This window comes from Aspergillus candidus, assembly GCF_002847045.1.
Source record: "Aspergillus candidus strain CBS 102.13 unplaced genomic scaffold BDW47scaffold_46, whole genome shotgun sequence".
In the NCBI taxonomy this organism is placed as follows: domain Eukaryota; kingdom Fungi; phylum Ascomycota; class Eurotiomycetes; order Eurotiales; family Aspergillaceae; genus Aspergillus; species Aspergillus candidus.
The window spans coordinates 76,477-96,098 of NW_020194051.1; the positions used below are offsets into that span (position 1 = coordinate 76,477).

Genomic DNA, 19,622 nt, shown 5'->3' on the forward strand with positions numbered 1-19,622 from the left:
TCAGTATTGTTGACTTCAAGGTACTGCTAAGCTCTTGATCGCCATTTCCGATACTCACCACTGAGATTAAAGTACTCCATATATCATGATCATGTGAATTCATCAAGGTGGTCTTTGCACTGCTGACTGACTTGAGACTCCACTCAGCGCAATGTGATCATTGGTGTACGCTCCTCAAAAGGGGAGGAGTTCAATTGACAAAGGTGTGGAATGGATCTACCACAGTGAAGTACGAACTTGCAGATTTGGAGATATCGACGATTGATCTTGGCTGTATAAGAATAAAGATATGCCCTTTTGTTGTATACCTTTACGCTCCCTTCTCTTGGTCCCTTACGGGTTAAGGAGAAGAGTAAGCTCACCACAGAACATTTACTTCACCTGGAGATGCCAATGCGACACAGCTAAACAGCAACAGGTCTAGGGAGGAATATCCAGTCCATCGCATCTAAGTGACAGATAAGACATTGTTGTCCTCGACCTATGACCTACGCAATACAAACCTGTATTGGACAAGGTAAACAATGTCCGTACTGTCAATCATATGGTCACCCATTATGATGAGAGGATGGCCTAGATAGGTCCAAGTGTAACAGATCAAGCTGTTCATTCGCTCCAGGAAATGCCATCCTGCGGTAACCCTGTCTCCCGACGTCTAGACAAGGCCGACGGATGGTTTCATCAAATGCGCACACGAATCACCAGGAAGGATCATGATGGCGTGTATCCATTCTGTATTCGGATCAAAGACACCGAGTACAGTGGTTACCACGTCCGTATTGACAATACGGGATCTTGGTTGAACAGGCCACGTCTCTGTCTCTGTAGTCTGGAGTCTCCGCTGAACCCCCGGGAAAGCAATAGATATCTGGACACGAGACTCTAGAGTTATGGAAGAAATTCGTTCCCCGAGTTCACGATAAGCGGTATCCTCTTGAGTAACTAGTCAACTGGTAACTACCCAGTCTCCGTGCACCATTTTATGAAGCGAGACACAGCCCAACAACAAAATGAAATTCCAAGACATCTCACCTATCCCAAGTATGACCACCAATATATTGACACTCATTCGGGTGGCGACCGACACAAATGAAATGTCTTGAAATATCACGAGGTTTGCGTGCTTGGTCATCTGTCTTTTGGATGTAACCTCACCTTGTCTTATTTCTGACTGTGGTGAGGTCCTCTGCCTTGGTTGACTTCTAAACTCATCCCTGTGCATAAAGTATGACTTGGGGGCACAAGAAAAATAGAGAAAACAAGATATAAAGAAAGGATGCCTTCATGATCAATTATGAAAGTGACTATGAATAAGTAGGCATGCACCACGTGATGCATATAAGTATGAAGTAAACTATTGAAGTGAAAGGGAGTGTGTTCACTGCTCAAATCTGAAACTTACTCCATGTTCCACAGTCATTCGTATACAGAATGCTGGCGCTCCGCCTCATTACTCCAGTCTCACTCCCTAGACAACTATTGACCCGTGCGACACAACCAGTCTTCCCCTGAACTCTAGAGCCCCGTCCAAGCCTTCCAAGCCCTCCAAGAACCGTCTATTGGGAAGGCTAGCTATCCTCTCCATCGGCAGCATGCCTCGCTTGTCAGGGTCTCCCCAGTCGACTTGACATTGGCCAACGTCAAGCAATCGAACGACCAGTTGTCATTGTTTTTAAATGTCGGACAGAATGGCTGGCTTTGTCTTCAAGACCTCCAGGCCTTGGCTGGAATAGCGGCTGTCCACTGCGGCTTAAAAAGATCTTGTTTCCACTTCACATAACGGGCGTGCGACTTCGGCTCGCTTTTTCATCTAAAACGATGTCGTCATGAACAGGAGGATCAAGGATCTTCTCCCAACGATTCATTGATAGATTAGGTGTGGTATTCGCCTCATATATATAACCTTCACCCGCGGAAGGGTCATGACTTGTTAGTTTCTTCGATCAGCATGCTGACGCAGTCACATCCTAGGCTTTCTGTTTCTATTTCTGCGGTAACCCCACAGGGGTCCTCGAGCCAAGGGACGGTGCGAATGTGCGCCTATGGTGTGCCCCCCCGGATCGCGCCATGTTATGATCTTCATTTACTCACCAGCTGAGTTTTGGATGCGGTGGGCCTGTGAAAAGGGGCAACCCGCCTCCACTACGTCACCTAGTTTACCATGTCAAGACTGGGAGGGCTTCCCCATAAAAAAAAAAAGAAGGCAAAGAGAAGAAGAAAAGAAGAACAGAAAAAAGGTACCATCCGCCGGGTCCAGCCGGAGGAGCATATGAGAATTGGCAACTGACACCAGTGGCAGATGCTCATGATTTCATCTACGGGATATATTGGCCTAACACGAGGACCCGTCCTATGGGGGGGAGGCAAAAATAATAGAAAAAACCAAAGGACTTCTGGGTCCAGGGGTTCAACGAGCCAATCTTCGTTTAGTGATGATAGTGATCGTCCAGACACCTAACAAAAACGATCATGTCGATGGAGAGGGTGACGGCCGCCAGTAAGGCTGATAATTTATTCTTCCTCTTATCCTCCGGCTACATTTGTTCCAGACACACAACACCCAAACACTCTTGCGGGGGGGAAGGGACGACGGTAAGTAGTCTATCATGTGCAAGCATTTGATTTAATTTACATTCCATGGATCTTGTAACTTGAGGGGAAGGGGGCGAGCTTATACTCGACGACATGGGAAGATTTCCCCTCTCTTCTCCTGAGTTATCCGGGTGGCTGTGTAATAATAATCCTTCGACGATCCCATCACGGTCCGTCTCAGCGATTCGCGTCGCCCGTCAATCCCACAAAGACCTTGTTCGTTGGTTCAAGCCAGAGAGTCCAGGGACGGCCAACTAAAAGAAAAGGAGACCCATCCATCCATGTCCATACACTCGGTCTTTCCAACCACGCTCTTTTTCCCTCTCTCTCCCCCCATCGTTCTCCGTTGCCCGTTTTCGTCCTGCCCATTCTCTTCTTTAATTCTCATGTATTTTATTATCTAATTTTGTTATTAGATTTATTTTCTACCGTTTCCATTTATTTTTTATTTTCGATTTTTTATTTTTTATTTTACCTTTTGGTCTATTTTTCATTTGATTTTATTTAGGCTTGAGTATTTTCAATGCGCCATCTATTGCGGTCTCTCCGTCACTCCGATCCTATACATTCATTCAATCCCTTCTGATCTTGGTTTCATCGGCGCTTGTTGGCTTTGAGGGCCTCCTCCCACCCCTCCCGAATACCACGCTCGTTATCAAAAGCTCTGTACAACTTCAGGACAGAGCTATCATCGTCCTATCTCGTCGCTGGCGCTACAAGAACCTCATGAGCCCTGGTGGACTAGTCTCTCATTTTGCTTGAAACTTCCTGTTATTATCGATCTCCTCGCTTGCGAGCATCACTCTTTACATCGCAGACACCATTCTTCCCACCCTTTTATTGAAACCCTTTTAGGGACAACTGGCCAAGATGCAGTTGTCCTCTTACTTGATCGCGGCCTTTCTGTGCCCGCTGGTCATGGCTATTGACATGATCAAGTCTGACTCCTTGGCTCTGTGCTCCGAGGGCCAAGGCATCACATCATCTCACTTTGAAGCAATCTTCTATCCGGACAACAGCACCTTATCCCTGAACTTTGATCTGATATCCTCGATTTCCGGCAAAGTGAGTGCCACGGTGGTCCTCACGGCCTATGGTTACGAGGCGTTGCGGAAGGAGATGGACCCGTGCGAAATGAAAATGGACGGGCTGTGTCCCCTGCGCTCGGGCAAAATGCCCCCTATTGACACCAACGTCGATGTTCCGAAGGATGTGGCCAAGAATATTCCTGGTAAGACCTTTCTTTGTGCTTAAAAAGCAAGCAGGAGCTGTGGGGGATGGTCCTAACCATAGCCGTAGGGATCGCATATTCGGTGCCGGATCTGGACGCTACCATCCGAGTCTACATCAACCAGACCGACACGGGCGACAGCATCTCTTGTATCGAAGCATCCCTTACCAACGGTAAAACGGTCTACCAGACCGGAGTGGGATGGTCGTCCGCGGTCATCTCGGGGCTGGGTGTGCTCGTCTCGGCTGTGATGTCGACCATGGGTCTATCCAAGACTGCTATTCACATTGCGACAAACGTCCTCACGCTGTTCGGGTTCATGCAATCTCAGGCGTTGTTCGGTATGCTGGCGGTCGATATGCCACCGATCGTGGAGTCCTGGACGCAGAACTTTCAGTGGAGTATGGGGATCATACACGTCGAATTCCTGGAGACTCTGACCACTTGGTACCAGCGAGCGACGGGCGGAAAACCATCCATGATCTTATCCAACCTTGAAGACACTTCCGTTCACGTCGTCAAAAAGCGGTCGCTCGATATCATGAAGAGGTCGTCCGGCCTGGTGAGGAGGGCAGGAAGTAAAGGGACGGCAGATGATGTCTCCGTCGCTGGCATCGAGCGAGTCGGATTTCGCGCCGGGATCGAATTGACCAATATCTTCTTGACGGGTCTGATCTTCTTCTTTGCCTTTGTGATTCTCGTCATGATCTGCCTTGGGATTTCCCGGGGTATCTATACCCTCCTGGAAAAGAAGGGGAAAATCCCAACTCATAAGGTCCAGGAAATCGACTGGAACCTCAAGGCGAAGGGGACCTTGTTCCGCCTGTTCCTCGTTGGGTTCGTCCAGATGTGTGTTCTGTGCCTGTGGGAGTTCACCCACCGGGACTCACCGGCCGAGATCTTCCTTGCGGTCTTCATGCTCCTATTGACCGTGGTCACGGTGGGCGTCGCGGCGTTCAAGGTCATCCATCTCGCTCGGCAATCCGTGCAAATCCACCAGAACCCGGCCTTCATCCTCTATGCCAACCCCGTCTGCCTGACCAAGTGGGGCATCCTCTACACCCAGTACAATGCTACTGCGTACTACTTCATCGTCCCGGCGCTTGCCTATCTCGCCATCAAAGCCATCTTCATCGCCTGCGCGCAATCGGCCCCCGTCGTGCAGACCGTCGCCATGGTGGTCATCGAAGCCGCCATGCTGATCACGGCCAGTGTCCTCCGCCCGTGGATGGACAAGAAAGCCAACGTGGCCAACATCGCGATCTGCGCGGTCGGATTCCTGAACTCCATCTTCCTCCTCTTCTTCTCGGGCGTGTTCAACCAGCCGGGCCTGGTGACCGGTGTCATGGGCGTCGTGTTCTTCGTCGTCAACGCCGTCTTCATCCTCATCCTGCTGATCGCGATCCTGGTCTCCTCCGCCTTCGCCATCTTCACCAAGAACCCGGACACCCGATACCAGCCCATGGCCGACAACCGCGACTCGTTCATCAAATCGTCGCACAACCTGCCGATGTCGACCGAGTTGGACGCCCTGGGCGCCACCGCCCGCGGCGACCACAAGGACCCCATGTACGGCGATGCGTTCTCCCCCGGTAACGGTCTCGGCGGCCGCCACAGCCTGGACCAGCCCTCGCCTCACACTCCCGTGTCCCAAGTCGATCTATCCGTGCCGCTCATCCCCAGCAATGGACAGCCCATGGGTAGCCCGATGCTTTCGGCTCAGACCATGCAGCGTGGCCAGAACAACGCGAGCCCGTGGCACAAGGGGGCGGGCTTTGACCACCACTGATAGGTGGATGTGTTTTTCTTTTTTCCTTTTTGATATCTCCCTCAATCATTTTATCTTCTTTTTTCGCCTTCTATCCTGTAAAGCAGTGGCATTTTATACAGTGACTTCGATGACAATTAATGACCGAGCAATTTACCAATTTTCTCATTTGAACAGTGCCAACAGGGCGGTTATATCGTGCTAGTAGATTGTTAATCTTATCTAGTATATTATCTAGTTCTAGACCGTGTGGTGTTAATTGTTCGTCAATCCTCCGATTTGTATATGCAAGGACCTTACCAGTGCATAGCCACATCCAAATTGACCCTTCGAAGTAGTCGTAGCCAGGGACCCACATACTCAGGAGTTGTCCCTAACTAACCCTCCGGAGTCCGTAATAGCCATGACTAACGTCAAACGAAGTGGAGTCCGATGATGACATAGCCAGATCAACCCGCCCTTCGTCACTGGCTTTCTCAATTCAACAACGGTCAATAAATAGGTACCTGCCTGCTGTGCAACCTTTGGTTAGAATCAGAATTACGCAAGACACATTAGAAAAAATGGGCAAGAAAATCATCATTGACACTGATCCTGTATGTATTAACCTTGGTCAATTAATCTCGCAATTTTATCAGTTGCGAGTTGCGCCGTGCGCCACCTTACCCCTCATCTTTCATATCATACCGCTCCAATGGACATCTTCGCTCTGAATAACCCATGCTAAGTTGACTGTAAAATCATAGGGCATCGATGACATCCTCGGGCTTCTCCTCGCTCTGTCGGCTAAACCTGAGGAGGTCGAAATCGAGTTGATCTCGCTGACCTTTGGCAATATCGAAGTGAGAAGGTAAGTCAGGCCAGTTAGCCACGAGACTATCTCCTCTCCCCTTCGATATACAGTTTCTGACCAAGATCATATTCAGCTGTCTCCGCAATGTCGTCTCCATGTTTCACATCCTGGAGCGCGAGATGCAGTGGCGTCGAGAGCAGGGCAGGCCCGAGGGGTTCGACGCTCTGCGCGCCCATCCTCCCACTGTAGCGGTGGGAGCAGAGGATCCCCTTGAGGAGCAGAAGATGCTGGCTGATTACTTCCGTGAGTATATCCGTCACTCTTAGCTGACTACCTAAATCCAAGTACTGACCGGCTATCTACAGACGGAACCGACGGACTGGGGGGGATCCACGCTAGTGTATGATACACAACCATTCCAATCATTCCTACAAACATAGAAATACTAATGGCTACGTATAGCACCCCCATCTGAGCCCCAAAGAAACCTGGGAGCACCTCTTCGACCCGTCTGCGGATCCTTCCAAGATCGACCCCGTTCCGGTGGGCGACCCTGCCCGTCCGCTATACGTCGCTTCGAAGCGCCCCGCGCATGAAGAGATCCTGCGTGTGCTGCGCGAGAATGACCCCGACACTGTGACACTCGTGGCTGTCGGTCCGTTGACTAATTTGGCGCTTGCGTCTTCCGCTGACCCCGAGGCTTTCCTTCGGGTCAAGGAGGTTGTAGTTATGGGGGGTACTGTGAATGAGCCTGGAAATGTAAGCCGCGAGATACCCTTGAACCCTTACACCCTTCAAACACACTCATCCACACATTAATATATCAAGAGAGGCTGTATGCTAACACTGCCACCCCAGGTAACCCCCGTCGGCGAATTCAACGCCTATGCCGACGCCGTCGCAGCAGCAAGAGTCTACGCCCTAACATCCCCCCGACCCCACACAACAATGCCGCACACAAAGAGCCCAAAAAGCCTCCCCAACTACCCCGCGACGCTGCCCAAGCAACTCACATTACGGCAGTTCCCGCTAGACATCACCCTCAAACACGGTATGAAGCGCGGACAGTTCCGCACAACAACCGCTCCGCTAGTCGACGCAGGCTCGCCGCTCGCAGAGTGGGTCTCAGCGTTCATGGGACATACGTTCCGCACACTGGAGCGTCTACACCAGGGCCACGTAGGCGACGACGCCGAGCTGAGCCTGCACGACCCTGTCTGCGTGTGGTACGCGCTGACGACGGACGACAAGCGGTGGGTGCCGAGTGCGACGTCGCCGGAGGATATCCGGGTTGAGACGACGGGGCAGTGGACGCGTGGGGCTTGTATCGTTGATAGGAGAAATCGGCACCGTCTTGAGGGCGATGAGGAGAGTTCCAGTGACCATGGTCTTTGGTTGAGTGCGTCGGCGGGGAATCGTATTTGGAGGATGGATGGGTCGCCTGTTGAGGGGAATTTTGGGGAGGTCTTGTTGGAGAGGGTGTTTTCGTGAGGTTGAGCTTCACTGTGACATGACGATGATGATGTCAGTCTGTATATGAAGGGAAGGGATGGATGCCCTTGTTGCATGGAACAGCGATGGAACTTGTATGTAAACATAAACATACATCATGAGTATATAGAAACATTGGAAACATGAGACTATGACATCAATTCAAGGAGATAGAACAAGGGGCAGGAAAGACAATTATCTACTAATCCCACTCAATATCATCCAACAACTAGATCGGTAAAACTTAATACTATGCAGGAGCAGCGTGAAGCAAGACCCGCATTCCTGAACCGTCTCAGGGGCACGAACCCAGACACAGTCACGCCCAGAACTTCTCAATAAACACAAAGTCGCCAGGCTGGAATGACTAAAAACGCGAACCCCTTGGGCTGGCATGTTTTATCAAGGTTGGGGATTTGGTGTTTCACCTTATATCATTCAGTCACCTTGGTTTTTTGGTAGATTAGGAAGCTGGACGAAGTGTGCATGCATGTATATCTCGGTATTAGGTTTCGTGTAGTGATGTGATATTCAAATTGTATTGTCTCTTTTGTCTACTTTTAAAATTGGTAGGTGGGTGGGTAGGTCTTCTGATTACTGAATGGATGGATGACTGTCCTCCAGGTGTCGTTGTATAGGAAGTAAGTATACATAGAGGCGCCGTATGGCAGTACCCAGCGTAAGATATACATAACAATGCGAGGTTGGAGATCCAAGTCTGCAGGCCATCAAACTCTGCACCACCAGATACCTTGATACACCATAGACACGGTCAATACTCGCTGCGACGAATCTGGTATGCATGAGCGCGTTGTGTACATAGCGGCTAGTTGATCCGATCATGCTTCCTGATTATCTGGTATGCACCATGTTATATTCACCCAGTCATAGTTTGGACTCGAGTTTGGGTGAAGAAATTAAAGTGACATGGGGAATATGAGGAATGTTGAAGGTCGATGAGAGGCTGGATGTGCCTTTGCGAATGCTGGCTCTTGCTTCTAGTGAGGTCTACATTATAAATTAGAGAGAACGCAGACCATGATCGCTCTCAAGCCAGTGGAAAGAAGAAAAGTATTGTTCATTACGAGTTCCTCATCTGAATATACACGACGTCTCAACCTGGTTTCTCCATACTTGTTCATACATTGTCCATCCATCAACTACATCATCGTATCTGCACCATGCAGCTAACCAATACCCTCCTCACAACCATCGCCATCCTGGCAACCACAGCCACCGCGCTCCCATCCGCCGGCCCCCTCCGCATGGCCAAGATCTCCGGTACCAACAGCACAGCCTCAGAGCGGGCGACCGCGCCCGGTGAAGGCGGCCACCGGAAATGGCCCAAGATCTCATCGCCGGACACTACGCACGGCGCCAACAAGGAAGCATCGAGTGATTCCGACGATACGTCCAATTGCTCGGCTGTGTGTGCGATTTCCGCGCAGGCGTGCGTGGTGGCTTTGCCTGATGATGAATCTTTCTGGTGGGTTATCTTCTTCCTGTCTCGGATCCAATTGACTAATGGGTGGACAGCTGGGATACGTATGTTGGGTGTACCGATCGGTGCCGTTAGGATGAGGCGTCCTCCATCGTGCAGGAGTTCCAACTCTGAATGGGAGGAATCCGTGCAGGGATCCATGCTCGTCCACGGATTCATAGTTGCAGTGGATTCCAAATATACCCGGTATGGACTTGTCGGGCAAATCCCACTCAGGGAAGAGGAGGTGTGCACGTGCTCCGATCCCCGTCCGGGGGCGGACCACGGAACAAACTATAGTGCTTGGGTAGTATACCCAAGGTGGTATAGGGGAGTGTATGAGCTACGAAAATAACACGCGACCTATGACGACGATCTTCGGAGCGCTGGTCGTCTCGAAGGATGTCGCTATTTTTGATTGTTTCATGTTATGGTCCTTGTCCAATATTGAGTAACAATGGTATTCATTTTTTTTTTTTTTTTTTTTTTTTTCAATCTGCAAGTCATGAACAAATTCCTGGATGGGAGTAACTTAATTATATCGGGCTCGGAAAGACTTCGGATGTCGGATGTTATAGTTGCCTTGACTCCGACTTCACCCCATGCTCCGGGCCCCCTGGTGTTTGGTGCTCTCCTCCGTACCAGGGTTGTCGAAACAACTAGATAAGGTTGAGGTTCAATGAATGGTACACCCATCAGGAGAACAGACAGCACCACGAGTTCTCACCCAAGTCATTGGTTACTAAAGTACGAAGAAAATACTAACTTCCCTAAGTAAACAGGTATCTCGGAAGTGCATTACCCACATACAACCAATTAGCTCCCTTAGATCTCCCGCGTGGGCATGGACAATCCAAGCACGCGACACCAAGCACCATGATCGACTTCGTCTTTCTCTCCTGGTTCCACGTCGATCCCATTCTCCTGCTTGCACTTTTTTGCCTTTGACTTTCGTCTTTGAGACCTGACGTATTACCCGATCGGATTCTGCCATCCTTTTGGGTTTCTCCCTTGTTTCGTTCTCCCCTTCCCGATCTCCTTATAGTACGAAGGAGCCCAGCATGTCGCTGTTTTGGTCTTCTTTTGATTTAGATCATTGGGGCTGAACTTTTTCTTTCTTTCTTGAGAGAATTCAATTGAATAAGACTCTTTATTTATCTATTCTTGTTACCTCACCCTACCATCTAGGAACGTTCGCTTGGCCAAACCGGTTGTCCTACATCTTCTGGACCGGTGCACCAGTCTCGTGCTCGCTGAAACCTCAGCTATTCCCTCGTCTCCCCTCAGCCCCATGTCTCGCTCTCGTCTTCCTCCGACCCCCGCCATGTCGGGGGAACTCATCATCAAGGAGCAGACATCCTTGGACGGAACAGACCTGTTCGCTCTGCCTCCCGCCGCCGTCAGTCCATCCAACCAGGACCACCCCAGCCGGAGGTCCTCAAGGTCAGACCCCTCGGTTTACTACCCGGTCTCGCCCACCTCCCCGGACGCCTCTCAGAGTCGTGCAAACCAACCCCGTCAGACCGGCGTCAAGAGACCGCTGGAAGACTTTGGCCTACCGCCACCTCCCACCCGCACCCGCAAGATCATTCAGATGAAGCCCAAGGCGCACACCCAACCCAAGCCTCCCCCGCCGGCGAACAAGTCCCGGGAGAATGCTAAGGCCCCTATTAATAGCCCGACCGCGGCGGCATCCAAAAAGAAACAACCCAGTGCGACGAGCGCGGCCGGTCGGAAAATTGCCCGGAAGACCGCCCACAGTTTGATCGAGCGACGGCGAAGGTCCAAAATGAACGAGGAGTTTTCGACGCTGAAGGATATGATTCCAGCCTGTCAAGGCCAGGAGATGCATAAGCTGGCTATCCTGCAGGTTCGTCCGGCGACCCGACCCTTCTTGCCCACTCTCGTCCAGTCGGCTGACAGTATCACTAGGCAAGCATTGACTACGTCAACTACCTGGAGCAGTGCGTCCAGGATCTGAAGACGACCGACCAGCCGGCCACGGCGCCCCTGCGAATGCCACCGGGCCCTCCCTCTCCCACGTCACCTGAAATCCTGGGGGATGAGGCCGAGGACCCCTCAGCTTCGGTATCCCCGGACCTTCCCCCATACCAGGTTCCGAAGGGCCAGACATCCCTGGCAGGCTCTCCCTGGAGTGGTGTACCGTCGACCGTAGCAGCAGTCGAGCCTCTACCGTCTATCCTCCCTAGCCCAGCCCTAGGTCCCATGTATCTTGCCGACCATGGTATCCCTTCGTCGCATGCATCGTGGACTGCATCGTCCGCAAACACATCACCAGCGCTCTGCCCGCAGTATATGAATCCGTCCGCCAATCTCGACCACGAGGCATCAGCTGCGTTGCTGATGTTGAACCGGGAATGTCGCCGGTCGGTGGGGTCAGTGGGGTCAGTGGGCTCTGTCGAGGGGCATCCCACTCCACCGGAAGGCCCCCGAGCTGCGATGCCAGATCCCCACAAGAAGACGGGAATGAGCGTTCGAGAACTGTTGATTTCTTAGTATCGGGTATGATACGCAAGATTGTAAGAAATAGGTCGTTTGGCGTTTTTTCAAACTAGCGGGTATGGTTGATTTGATTTGTCTATGATCTCTCTGTGGATATAAAGATCAGTGGTGTATAGGAATTGGCTATGCAACTTACAAACTTTGATATTTTCACCTAGGGAACTATTTGTAATTGCTAGTCAGATGACCAGTCCCTACCCCATACCTAATCCACAACCTAGGGTGCAAACTAGCACAAGGCTGCACAAGATACGCACGCCCACCCCGAGTCCACGCAACCTCAACCCCAAGACCCAATCAGGATATGCATGGGATAATGCACCTCGAAGGCATTAGAAAGGTAGACGGCCGGGCGGAGGATACGAACCCCATCTAGTACCTACCTACGGACTACCAACCAGTCAAATCAACCACCCATCCAGGGCCTGCGGCCAGAGTGGGCAATGGACCGGCGGAGATAACTGCACCGGGTGGCTGCTGACCCCGCACGGAGCCCTTCCAAGCATTCCTTGACTTTTTCCAGATGGTTCCAGCTGCGTTTGGTTGGGTTGATCTCCGCGGACTTGCATGCTTGTTATGCAGTGCTGCGGGGTGGGGGGAGGGGCGTGAGTGAGTGAGTTGCTGTTAGTGACAGAATGGGTGGATACTTTGATGGGGTGAAAAAGAGGGGATTATTTGCTGTCTCATTATCAGGCGGGATTGTGTCAGATGTAGTCTCAGTTTGGTTATGCACAACCTGCTAAGATGGACTAAAATACAGTATGGAGTAGTTGATGACTTTGTCCGGCGATCATTCCCTGCCAAGCATCAGCTTCATGCATCTACAATCCCTGGTCGAACAATCCGGATGATTCTGGGAGATCAACCTTATCCACGCGCTCATCCGGTCGAGATAAACCAAGTCTAAGACTCTAAGGATATGGCGTCGTCTTTTTTGCACCCCACTCCGGGCGCTAACTGGTAATTACTTGCTAGATTAGAGGAGATACGCGCGATTGCCGTGTTATCTGTAAAGTGAGGCAGGAATCAATCAGTACTATCTTGATGGGATGATACGTAAGTGAACGGGTAACAAATAATATTACTTGAATGTGGAATCATTGCCGTTATTGCCGTTTTCTTTATTAAATATAATCTGATATGGCAGTGCTTATCTGTACAAGGTACAAGCTAATAATAAATACAGTTGTTGTGTCATGAAACCAAACCTGTCGGATCAACATATCCTAGTGTCTGCCTTGTTGTTCAATGACGTCGTTAGGTCACCCTTTTTCCCTCCATGCTACTGTTTTCTTTTCTCCCTTTGTCTGATCTTAATCTCCTTAACCACTCATTCTCGAGACAGGGATGAAGGGTAGTAAGAAATCCCACGTTTAAGACAAGACAAGGCATGGCATAACACTCGGACCCCCCGGGCTACTTTCCTGCCAAGTAGCGTAGCATTTCCTTCTGGGCTCTTGCAGGTTTAATGGCAGGTATAGTCTTCCTTCGCGCACTTGCTATCTATCTTATTCCCCTCCGTTTCCCCCAACTTCACTCGAACTAGTGCATGCGGATCCACTCATCCCGTATTTACCCAGTTGATGTCGAAGAAAGAAAGTCCCCTGCCCCCTCCCCGCACGTTAATCACTTTAGTGGGCCAGCCAGTCCAGCACAACACATACTTTCTTAACCCTCCCCCTATATATTCACATTGGTTATCCGCCCTTCGATGCCTTCCTGTTTCCCCTTCCACTATCACCACCATAAACCCCCCTCTAGAGCACCCTGGCCTATCATGTCCAAATTCCGCTCCGAGCGCAAGAAGAGCGTTCGCTCTCTCGCCTCCGAAGACCCGTGGAGAGTCGATAACCCGTTCGGCCCACCGCGCATCACCTCCTTCCCGGGCGGAGGAGGCATCCGTCGCATCCGCAACACCCTCTCCAAGTTATCACCGGCTGCTCGTGCCGAGCGCGAGGTCCTCCGACAGAAGAACAGGACCAAGGTTCCTCTCACCGAGCGCAACGTCGATACCTTTGTCACGTCACAGCAGGTCACTGCCGTTTATCATCCCCAAAGCGACAGTCCAGAGGTGCAGGTGACGGCTTGGCTGGAGCGGGTATCCAACTAGGTCACTAGACTCTCCCTAGTCCCTACCCACACCATCTCGACAACGGCGGTGTGTAACAACTCATACGCCATCCATCGATCGCCACACAATCTAGGTGGGAGAATCAACCCTTCCAAAGAACCTTACTACTACCCCAGATCGACACCCACCCAGCCAATACTGAAACAAATCAATCGACCTAAGTGACGGTTACCGAGGCGCAGGCTGCGTCATGGATTCAACCCCCTACTTCCAGAACAATGCGGGCATGCGAATCCGACCCTTGGCATTGGCGTCATCAGACGGCGCCAAGCGACGCACGCAAACGCAAAACAAGCATCATCGTGCAGCCTATCGCTTAATGCCTCATCTTACTCTGTTCCTTTACTTTCTTTTCTTTTTTTCAGCCTTGTCGAAAAACGCTCATCACGTTTAATCTCACGACCCTCACCTCAACCCAGTCTCACCTCCTTTCCATTCCAACTGCCATTCAACCGACCTTCAACCAACTCTCCCTGAACCACCGCCTTCTGGAACAATCCTCTCTTCATGTCGTCATCATCAAAGCCCGGGTGGTCTAGTGGTATGATTCTCGCTTAGGGATTTAAACCCAAGCATATCTGCGAGAGGTCCCGCGTTCGATCCGCGGCTCGGGCCGTTGATATCTTTTTTCTTTTTCCTCTTTTTCTTCTCCACTACCTCTCTATCTCTCTCTCTTTCTTTTTCTTCTTCTATACCCTTTTTTGATACCCAATTGATCCAATAATGAAGCTTAAATATATCTTTTAATTGACTTTGATGAGATTTTTGGCTTTCCAGGGGTGAAGTGTCCGTTCGGTGTTTTGTTTATTTTTTTTATAAGATGGATATATAATGTAGTGCTGTTGGTTTTGGCTCGGTTTGAAGCATTAATGACCTATGTTGACCACTTTGGAAACTGTGAGTCACGTATATATTATAGGTGCTATGGCAAATGCACTGTACTCGATGGCTAGGAAGTAGTAGAGCTGGCTTTTCTACGTTGCTAATTGCATTGGCTGATAACTCCACGTGGTGTTTACTTAGTGTCCAAAATATATATCTATGCCCTTGGAAGATGGACAAACCACTGTTCGTTCACTTGGCTTGATATTTCACCCGAATGAAAACTTCCCGATCTACAAATAAACAAGCACTATATTCCATAATCTAGCGCCAAAAAGAAAACATTCCAACGTAATTTCCATGTATCGTCCATATATCTAGAACCTAACTAGCACTGCATCATAGATTAATACCAGCACCAACACGGAAAATCCAACCTCAATACCCCCCTACAAATCTCGATAAACATTCCCCTCCTCCCTCTCCTCCTCCTCCGCCGACAAAACCGTCTTAATAACCCGACAAGGACTCCCCACGGCGACCGAAAACGGCGGAACATCCTTCGTAACAACCGACCCCGCCCCAATCGTCGAACCCTGCCCGATCCTCACCCCAGGCAAGATGATAACGTTCCCGCCGATCCAGCAGTCGTCCTCGATGAACACTGGGTGTCCGAACTCGACGAACTTCCGCCGGGAGAGAACGCTCGTGTCGTGGCCGGCGCTGAATATGCTTACCCCTGTGCCGAGTTGGACTCTGTTGCCGATGTGGACGAGGCTTGTGTCGAGGATTGTTACACTATCGCCGTCAGGATCAAGATATACATGGGAAGGGGAGGGAAAGGGGAGAGGCCAAGAGGGATACTAACTTCCAATTGATAAAGCAGTTCTCCCCGATGACCGTATTGCACCCGTAGTCTACGTAGAACGGGGGTTCGACGAACGTGCCGGCCCCGACTTTGCCGACGAGTTTGCCGAGGAGGGCGTGTCGTGCGGCGCCGATTTCCTCATATGAGATGGCTTTCGTGTCCAGGTTGTTGTAGTCGGCTGTGAGGCCCCGGCAGCGGTGGCGCGCTTCGGAGAGTTGGGGGGTTGTGGGGTTGTACCTGTGATTGTTGGTTAGCTGTGAGGTCTTTGTATGCGGGAAGATATTTCTTGTATATGTGACTAATGATATGCAGGAACGGTACTAAATGTGTGCAGTGTACGTACATCATTCCTGAGACCATGCGCTCGTAGTCTTCGCACATGGGCACGCCATGTAAGTCGCGGGCGAGCGCGATTATCTCGGGGCGTTTTGCGGTTGCGGCCATTGTTGGTGTCGGCTCTAACGAGGTATATAGATACTTAGGCTAGATGTCTAGGTCTGGGGATGGGTTGTGTAGGGGGGGAAATTGTGTTGATTGATTGATGTGATGTATGAACTTGAACGTGGTATCTTCTGAAGTGGGGTCGGGCTGGCGGGCACACCGTTACTATGGGGTAATATTGTCTGGGTATAAATCCTGCTGCTATGTGTAGATTGTGTAAATTTCCTAAATCTTAAAAATTAAAAATCTATATGTAGTATACTGTCTATTACTCAAGACTGTGAGGTAAATTGTCATTATGCTATCCGCCCGGCGGAATTGAATCAAGCATTAGGCACTGCTTTGCAGAACTGACTTCCTACCCTAAAAAGATCTATATACCGTACAGTATGTTATCTACAGCTTCGCCTTCTCCCTAGACGCTTCCTCAACGAGGTCAACAGCAGCCTGCGCACACCCATACGACGACTGGTATCCAGCTCCACCGGCACCATAATTATGAACAACCCACACCCCTCCCAGACGCTCCTTTTCAATCCTCGTGCCACCCTCACGCACAGGCCTCAACCCCACCCCGTGTCGAATCACATCCAGATGCTCGATTCCCTTCCCGCCTGTCAGCGCAGGACACAGCTCAACAGCGCGCTTCATGATCCTGGTCGCGAGATTCGGGTCCGGCTGCGACTCCCAGCTGCCCTTCTGATAGGAACCGCCGAGGATGGTACCGCCGCCAGCCGCTCTCGTCATCATGTAGCACGCTTCGTCGGGCCCGTCGTCCGTCCCAGAGATATCGTACATGCGGCCGGAGTCGTTGCGGACGATGACTATTTGACCGCGTGCGGGCACGACGGTTTTGTCTTCCACGCCGCCGAGGGTCGAGGCCATCAGTCCGGTGCAGTTGATTACGATGTCGACTTTGTTTCCGGGGTGGATGCCCGAGGTGCTTGCCTCCGAGATGTGCTTGAAGACGGCGCGTTTGAAGATCACGCCGTTCTTGAGACACTGCGAGACGAGCCAGGGAAGGTAGATGGCTGTGTTGATGCAGACGGAGGTGAATGCCGTGCCGGAGTCGATCCCTGAGCCGAGAGATTCTTTGGGGAGCGTGCGGAACTGTGGGTTCTTAGTACATTTGGTCCTACACTGATTGTGAACATGCATTTTTAACATACGTTGGGCACGACGTCCTTGAACCACGGGCTGGGTGACAGGAGCTCAGCGAACCAGTCTGCTGTCGCAGTGCCGACGTCTTTCGAGCGACTACGGATTTCGCACTCTAAGTAACATTAGCTTCGGAGTTGATTCTACGGCGGCGTTCTGACACACCTTGGAAGTGAACACCAGCATCGGGGTGGTTTTGAGCTAGGTCTTCAAGCGGACCCCAAGTGTCCTTGTCCCACTTTGCCGCCTCTGTTCCACGAACAGAAACACTGCATGAAACCAGTCAGTCACTGTTTAGCAAAGATCCACAGTATGACTTACGGCATATAGTTCGCTCCAGCCCACGGGGAAGCATATTCAATGTCATAATCTCCCGGCATGTGCTTGGCAGCCACGACAATCTTGTAGCCGGGACGCTTGGACAGAAGGAGAGCGGTTGTCAACCCGGCGACACCGGCTCTACAGTCGTTAGTTGTTCATGTCATATCGAAGAAACCAATGCATATTCCGTACCCTATCACAACGACATTTTTTTGCGACATCTTGCAATCTTGAATTTCTCTTGTCGGGAGAAGTTACAGAGGTGGAAGACAAATGAACCGCCCCAGGTTGAGGTTTGGGTCCGAATTAAAACCAACCACTGGACTGTGGGGAACCTCCGCTGATAGCAAGCACCAAGGCTAGGTCCCTGTGTCAATTACCTAAAGGTTTCGGTTTGCCCCGCACTGGAGACTTGGTCGCATTGTAAGATCAGGCCATATTAAGGGATCCATTGCTTGACCTATAGGCTATAGCTCGTCGTTCAATTGCACGGATATGTCGATTTGTTGGCCGGGCCATTGCTTGTCGAGATAGCTTTGTTTCCGTTTACAGTGCTGCGTGCAGATTGGCCAGTTGGCGCTAACCGAAAAAAGGCAATCAGGGCTCGGCGCATTTTTTGGCCCGGGTTGATTATGTCAGCCAATTGACCTGCCAGATTAGGAAGTTCGTTCCTTATCGCAGCCTGGGTGCCTCGCTGCCTTGCCCGCCCGCTCCCCCGCTCTATCCAACGCGTCAACATGGAGGTAACATTGACACTAATGTACCTAATGTGACCGGGAGCAATCAAGCCTGTACGCTCTCCTCACGGAGAGCTTATAAGAAGGACCTTTGTGCAGTCCATACGGTCTAACAACTATTCAGCTTTGATTGTTTAAAATCAAAATTGACCCATACTACAAGTCCTCACCATGACCTCCATGAAAGATGTGTTCGCAGGTTATACCTCTCGACAGGCCACTCTCGCAGCAAACAATAGTCCCTTTGCCCAAGGAATCGCCTGGGTGGAAGGGAACCTCGTCCCCATCGGCGAGGCCCGCATCCCACTCCTAGACCAAGGCTTCTTGCACAGTGATTTGACGTATGATGTCCCCGCAGTCTGGGATGGGCGTTTCTTCCGCCTCGACGATCATCTGTCCCGCCTAGAGAGCAGCTGTCAAAAGCTGCACCTCAAGCTCCCTCTGCCCCGGGAACAGGTCAAGCAAATCCTGGTGGACATGGTCGCGAAGAGCGGCATCCAGGACGCCTTTGTGGAATTAATCGTCACCCGCGGTCTTCAGGGTGTCCGCGGGGCCCATACCAAAGATCTCACCAATACCCTCTACCTGTTCGTCGTCCCTTATGTCTGGGTTATGGAGCCCAAGGAGCAGCACGTTGGCGGTAGTGCTATCATCACCCGCACTGTGCGACGGGTCCCACCCGGCTCGATGGACCCCACCGTGAAAAACCTGCAATGGGGTGATTTGACGCGTGGTCTGATTGAGGCGTCCGATCGCGGCGCCGACTATCCTTTCCTGACCGACGGAGATGGAAACCTCACCGAGGGCTCCGGGTACAATATTGTCTTGGTCAAGGACGGCACCCTTTATACTCCGGACCGGGGCGTCTTGGAAGGCGTGACGCGCAAGAGTGTCATCGACGTCGCGCGGGCTAATGGGATCCCGGTTCGCGTCGAGGTCGTGCCGGTTAGCTTGGCCTACTGCTGTGATGAGATTTTCATGTGTACGACTGCTGGTGGTGTGATGCCCATCACGTCGTTGGATGGTAAACCTGTAAATGGGGGGAACGTTGGACCCATCACTAAGACCATCTGGGATGGGTATTGGGCTATGCATTACGATCCCGCTTATAGTTTCGCGATTGACTATCGCAATGCTCAGGGAGGTGCTGCTGGGAGGTCGGCGAAACTATAAATAATGTATTTTCCGAACACATCGTAGTGTATCTACAGTAATTGGCCTACTGCTAACCTAGAAAGACTGGATGCCAATGGGAAACTTTTGAGG

At 51.1% G+C, this 19,622-nt stretch overlaps 8 protein-coding genes and 1 non-coding gene across 9 annotated transcripts; 6 read left to right on the forward strand and 3 right to left on the reverse strand.

Moving 5' to 3' along the window:
• Positions 1 to 827: 827 nt before the first annotated feature.
• On the reverse strand, positions 828 to 1,245 carry BDW47DRAFT_110373 (uncharacterized protein). The gene has a single exon (XM_024813703.1). It carries the CDS (start codon positions 1,220 to 1,222, stop codon positions 947 to 949), a length of 276 nt encoding a protein of 91 aa, XP_024669471.1. The 5' UTR covers positions 1,223 to 1,245; the 3' UTR covers positions 828 to 946.
• Positions 1,246 to 3,212: 1,967 nt separating this feature from the next.
• Positions 3,213 to 5,749, forward strand: BDW47DRAFT_62370 (transient receptor potential ion channel family protein). The gene is made up of 2 exons (XM_024819462.1): positions 3,213 to 3,823; positions 3,892 to 5,749. The coding sequence occupies exons 1-2, from the start codon at positions 3,463 to 3,465 to the stop codon at positions 5,610 to 5,612; spliced, it is 2,082 nt and encodes a 693-aa protein (XP_024669472.1). The 5' UTR covers positions 3,213 to 3,462; the 3' UTR covers positions 5,613 to 5,749.
• Positions 5,750 to 6,087: 338 nt separating this feature from the next.
• BDW47DRAFT_110375 (putative nucleoside hydrolase) lies at positions 6,088 to 8,052 on the forward strand. Its single transcript, XM_024813704.1, has 6 exons — positions 6,088 to 6,187; positions 6,338 to 6,441; positions 6,518 to 6,687; positions 6,750 to 6,784; positions 6,847 to 7,143; positions 7,243 to 8,052. Exons 1-6 carry the CDS (start codon positions 6,155 to 6,157, stop codon positions 7,873 to 7,875), a joined length of 1,272 nt encoding a protein of 423 aa, XP_024669473.1. The 5' UTR covers positions 6,088 to 6,154; the 3' UTR covers positions 7,876 to 8,052.
• Positions 8,053 to 8,993: 941 nt separating this feature from the next.
• Positions 8,994 to 9,682, reverse strand: BDW47DRAFT_110377 (uncharacterized protein). The gene has a single exon (XM_024813705.1). The coding sequence runs from the start codon at positions 9,533 to 9,535 to the stop codon at positions 9,041 to 9,043; it is 495 nt and encodes a 164-aa protein (XP_024669474.1). The 5' UTR covers positions 9,536 to 9,682; the 3' UTR covers positions 8,994 to 9,040.
• Positions 9,683 to 10,277: 595 nt separating this feature from the next.
• Positions 10,278 to 12,519, forward strand: BDW47DRAFT_110378 (basic helix-loop-helix domain-containing protein). The gene is made up of 2 exons (XM_024813706.1): positions 10,278 to 11,225; positions 11,288 to 12,519. Exons 1-2 carry the CDS (start codon positions 10,647 to 10,649, stop codon positions 11,870 to 11,872), a joined length of 1,164 nt encoding a protein of 387 aa, XP_024669475.1. The 5' UTR covers positions 10,278 to 10,646; the 3' UTR covers positions 11,873 to 12,519.
• A 1,136-nt stretch (positions 12,520 to 13,655) lies between these two features.
• On the forward strand, positions 13,656 to 13,988 carry BDW47DRAFT_119524 (uncharacterized protein; the record flags this gene model as incomplete). The annotated part of the gene is made up of 1 exon (XM_024815359.1): positions 13,656 to 13,988. One exon carries the CDS (start codon positions 13,656 to 13,658, stop codon positions 13,986 to 13,988), a length of 333 nt encoding a protein of 110 aa, XP_024669476.1.
• Positions 13,989 to 14,533: 545 nt separating this feature from the next.
• BDW47DRAFT_t118 lies at positions 14,534 to 14,624 on the forward strand. The gene has a single exon. It is a non-coding gene; the product is annotated as a tRNA-Pro (tRNA).
• Positions 14,625 to 16,479: 1,855 nt separating this feature from the next.
• On the reverse strand, positions 16,480 to 18,031 carry BDW47DRAFT_110383 (FAD-dependent oxidoreductase). The gene is made up of 5 exons (XM_024813707.1): positions 17,812 to 18,031; positions 17,620 to 17,757; positions 17,464 to 17,567; positions 17,310 to 17,413; positions 16,480 to 17,250 (listed from the first exon to the last, which is right to left on the reverse strand). The coding sequence occupies exons 1-5, from the start codon at positions 17,838 to 17,840 to the stop codon at positions 16,537 to 16,539; spliced, it is 1,089 nt and encodes a 362-aa protein (XP_024669477.1). The 5' UTR covers positions 17,841 to 18,031; the 3' UTR covers positions 16,480 to 16,536.
• Positions 18,032 to 18,372: 341 nt separating this feature from the next.
• Positions 18,373 to 19,619, forward strand: BDW47DRAFT_62449 (aminotransferase class IV). Its single transcript, XM_024819463.1, has one exon. The coding sequence runs from the start codon at positions 18,528 to 18,530 to the stop codon at positions 19,527 to 19,529; it is 1,002 nt and encodes a 333-aa protein (XP_024669478.1). The 5' UTR covers positions 18,373 to 18,527; the 3' UTR covers positions 19,530 to 19,619.
• Positions 19,620 to 19,622: the final 3 nt, after the last annotated feature.

Coding starts and splice junctions, on each gene's coding strand:
- BDW47DRAFT_110383 (XM_024813707.1), bottom strand. CDS start 17,840: ATGTCGCAAAAAAATGTCGTTGTGATAGG. Junction 17,758..17,811: donor AAAAATGTCGTTGTGATAGG/GTACGGAATATG, acceptor TAACGACTGTAG/AGCCGGTGTCGCCGGGTTGA. Junction 17,568..17,619: donor GCTGGAGCGAACTATATGCC/GTAAGTCATACT, acceptor GGTTTCATGCAG/TGTTTCTGTTCGTGGAACAG.
- BDW47DRAFT_62370 (XM_024819462.1), top strand. CDS start 3,463: ATGCAGTTGTCCTCTTACTTGATCGCGGCCTTTCTGTGCCCGCTGGTC. Junction 3,824..3,891: donor TGTGGCCAAGAATATTCCTG/GTAAGACCTTTC, acceptor CCATAGCCGTAG/GGATCGCATATTCGGTGCCG.
- BDW47DRAFT_110373 (XM_024813703.1), bottom strand. CDS start 1,222: ATGCACAGGGATGAGTTTAGAAGTCAACCAAGGCAGAGGACCTCACCA.
- BDW47DRAFT_110378 (XM_024813706.1), top strand. CDS start 10,647: ATGTCTCGCTCTCGTCTTCCTCCGACCCCCGCCATGTCGGGGGAACTC. Junction 11,226..11,287: donor ATAAGCTGGCTATCCTGCAG/GTTCGTCCGGCG, acceptor CAGTATCACTAG/GCAAGCATTGACTACGTCAA.
- BDW47DRAFT_110375 (XM_024813704.1), top strand. CDS start 6,155: ATGGGCAAGAAAATCATCATTGACACTGATCCT. Junction 6,188..6,337: donor TCATCATTGACACTGATCCT/GTATGTATTAAC, acceptor GTAAAATCATAG/GGCATCGATGACATCCTCGG. Junction 7,144..7,242: donor CTGTGAATGAGCCTGGAAAT/GTAAGCCGCGAG, acceptor CTGCCACCCCAG/GTAACCCCCGTCGGCGAATT.
- BDW47DRAFT_62449 (XM_024819463.1), top strand. CDS start 18,528: ATGACCTCCATGAAAGATGTGTTCGCAGGTTATACCTCTCGACAGGCC.
- BDW47DRAFT_110377 (XM_024813705.1), bottom strand. CDS start 9,535: ATGAATCCGTGGACGAGCATGGATCCCTGCACGGATTCCTCCCATTCA.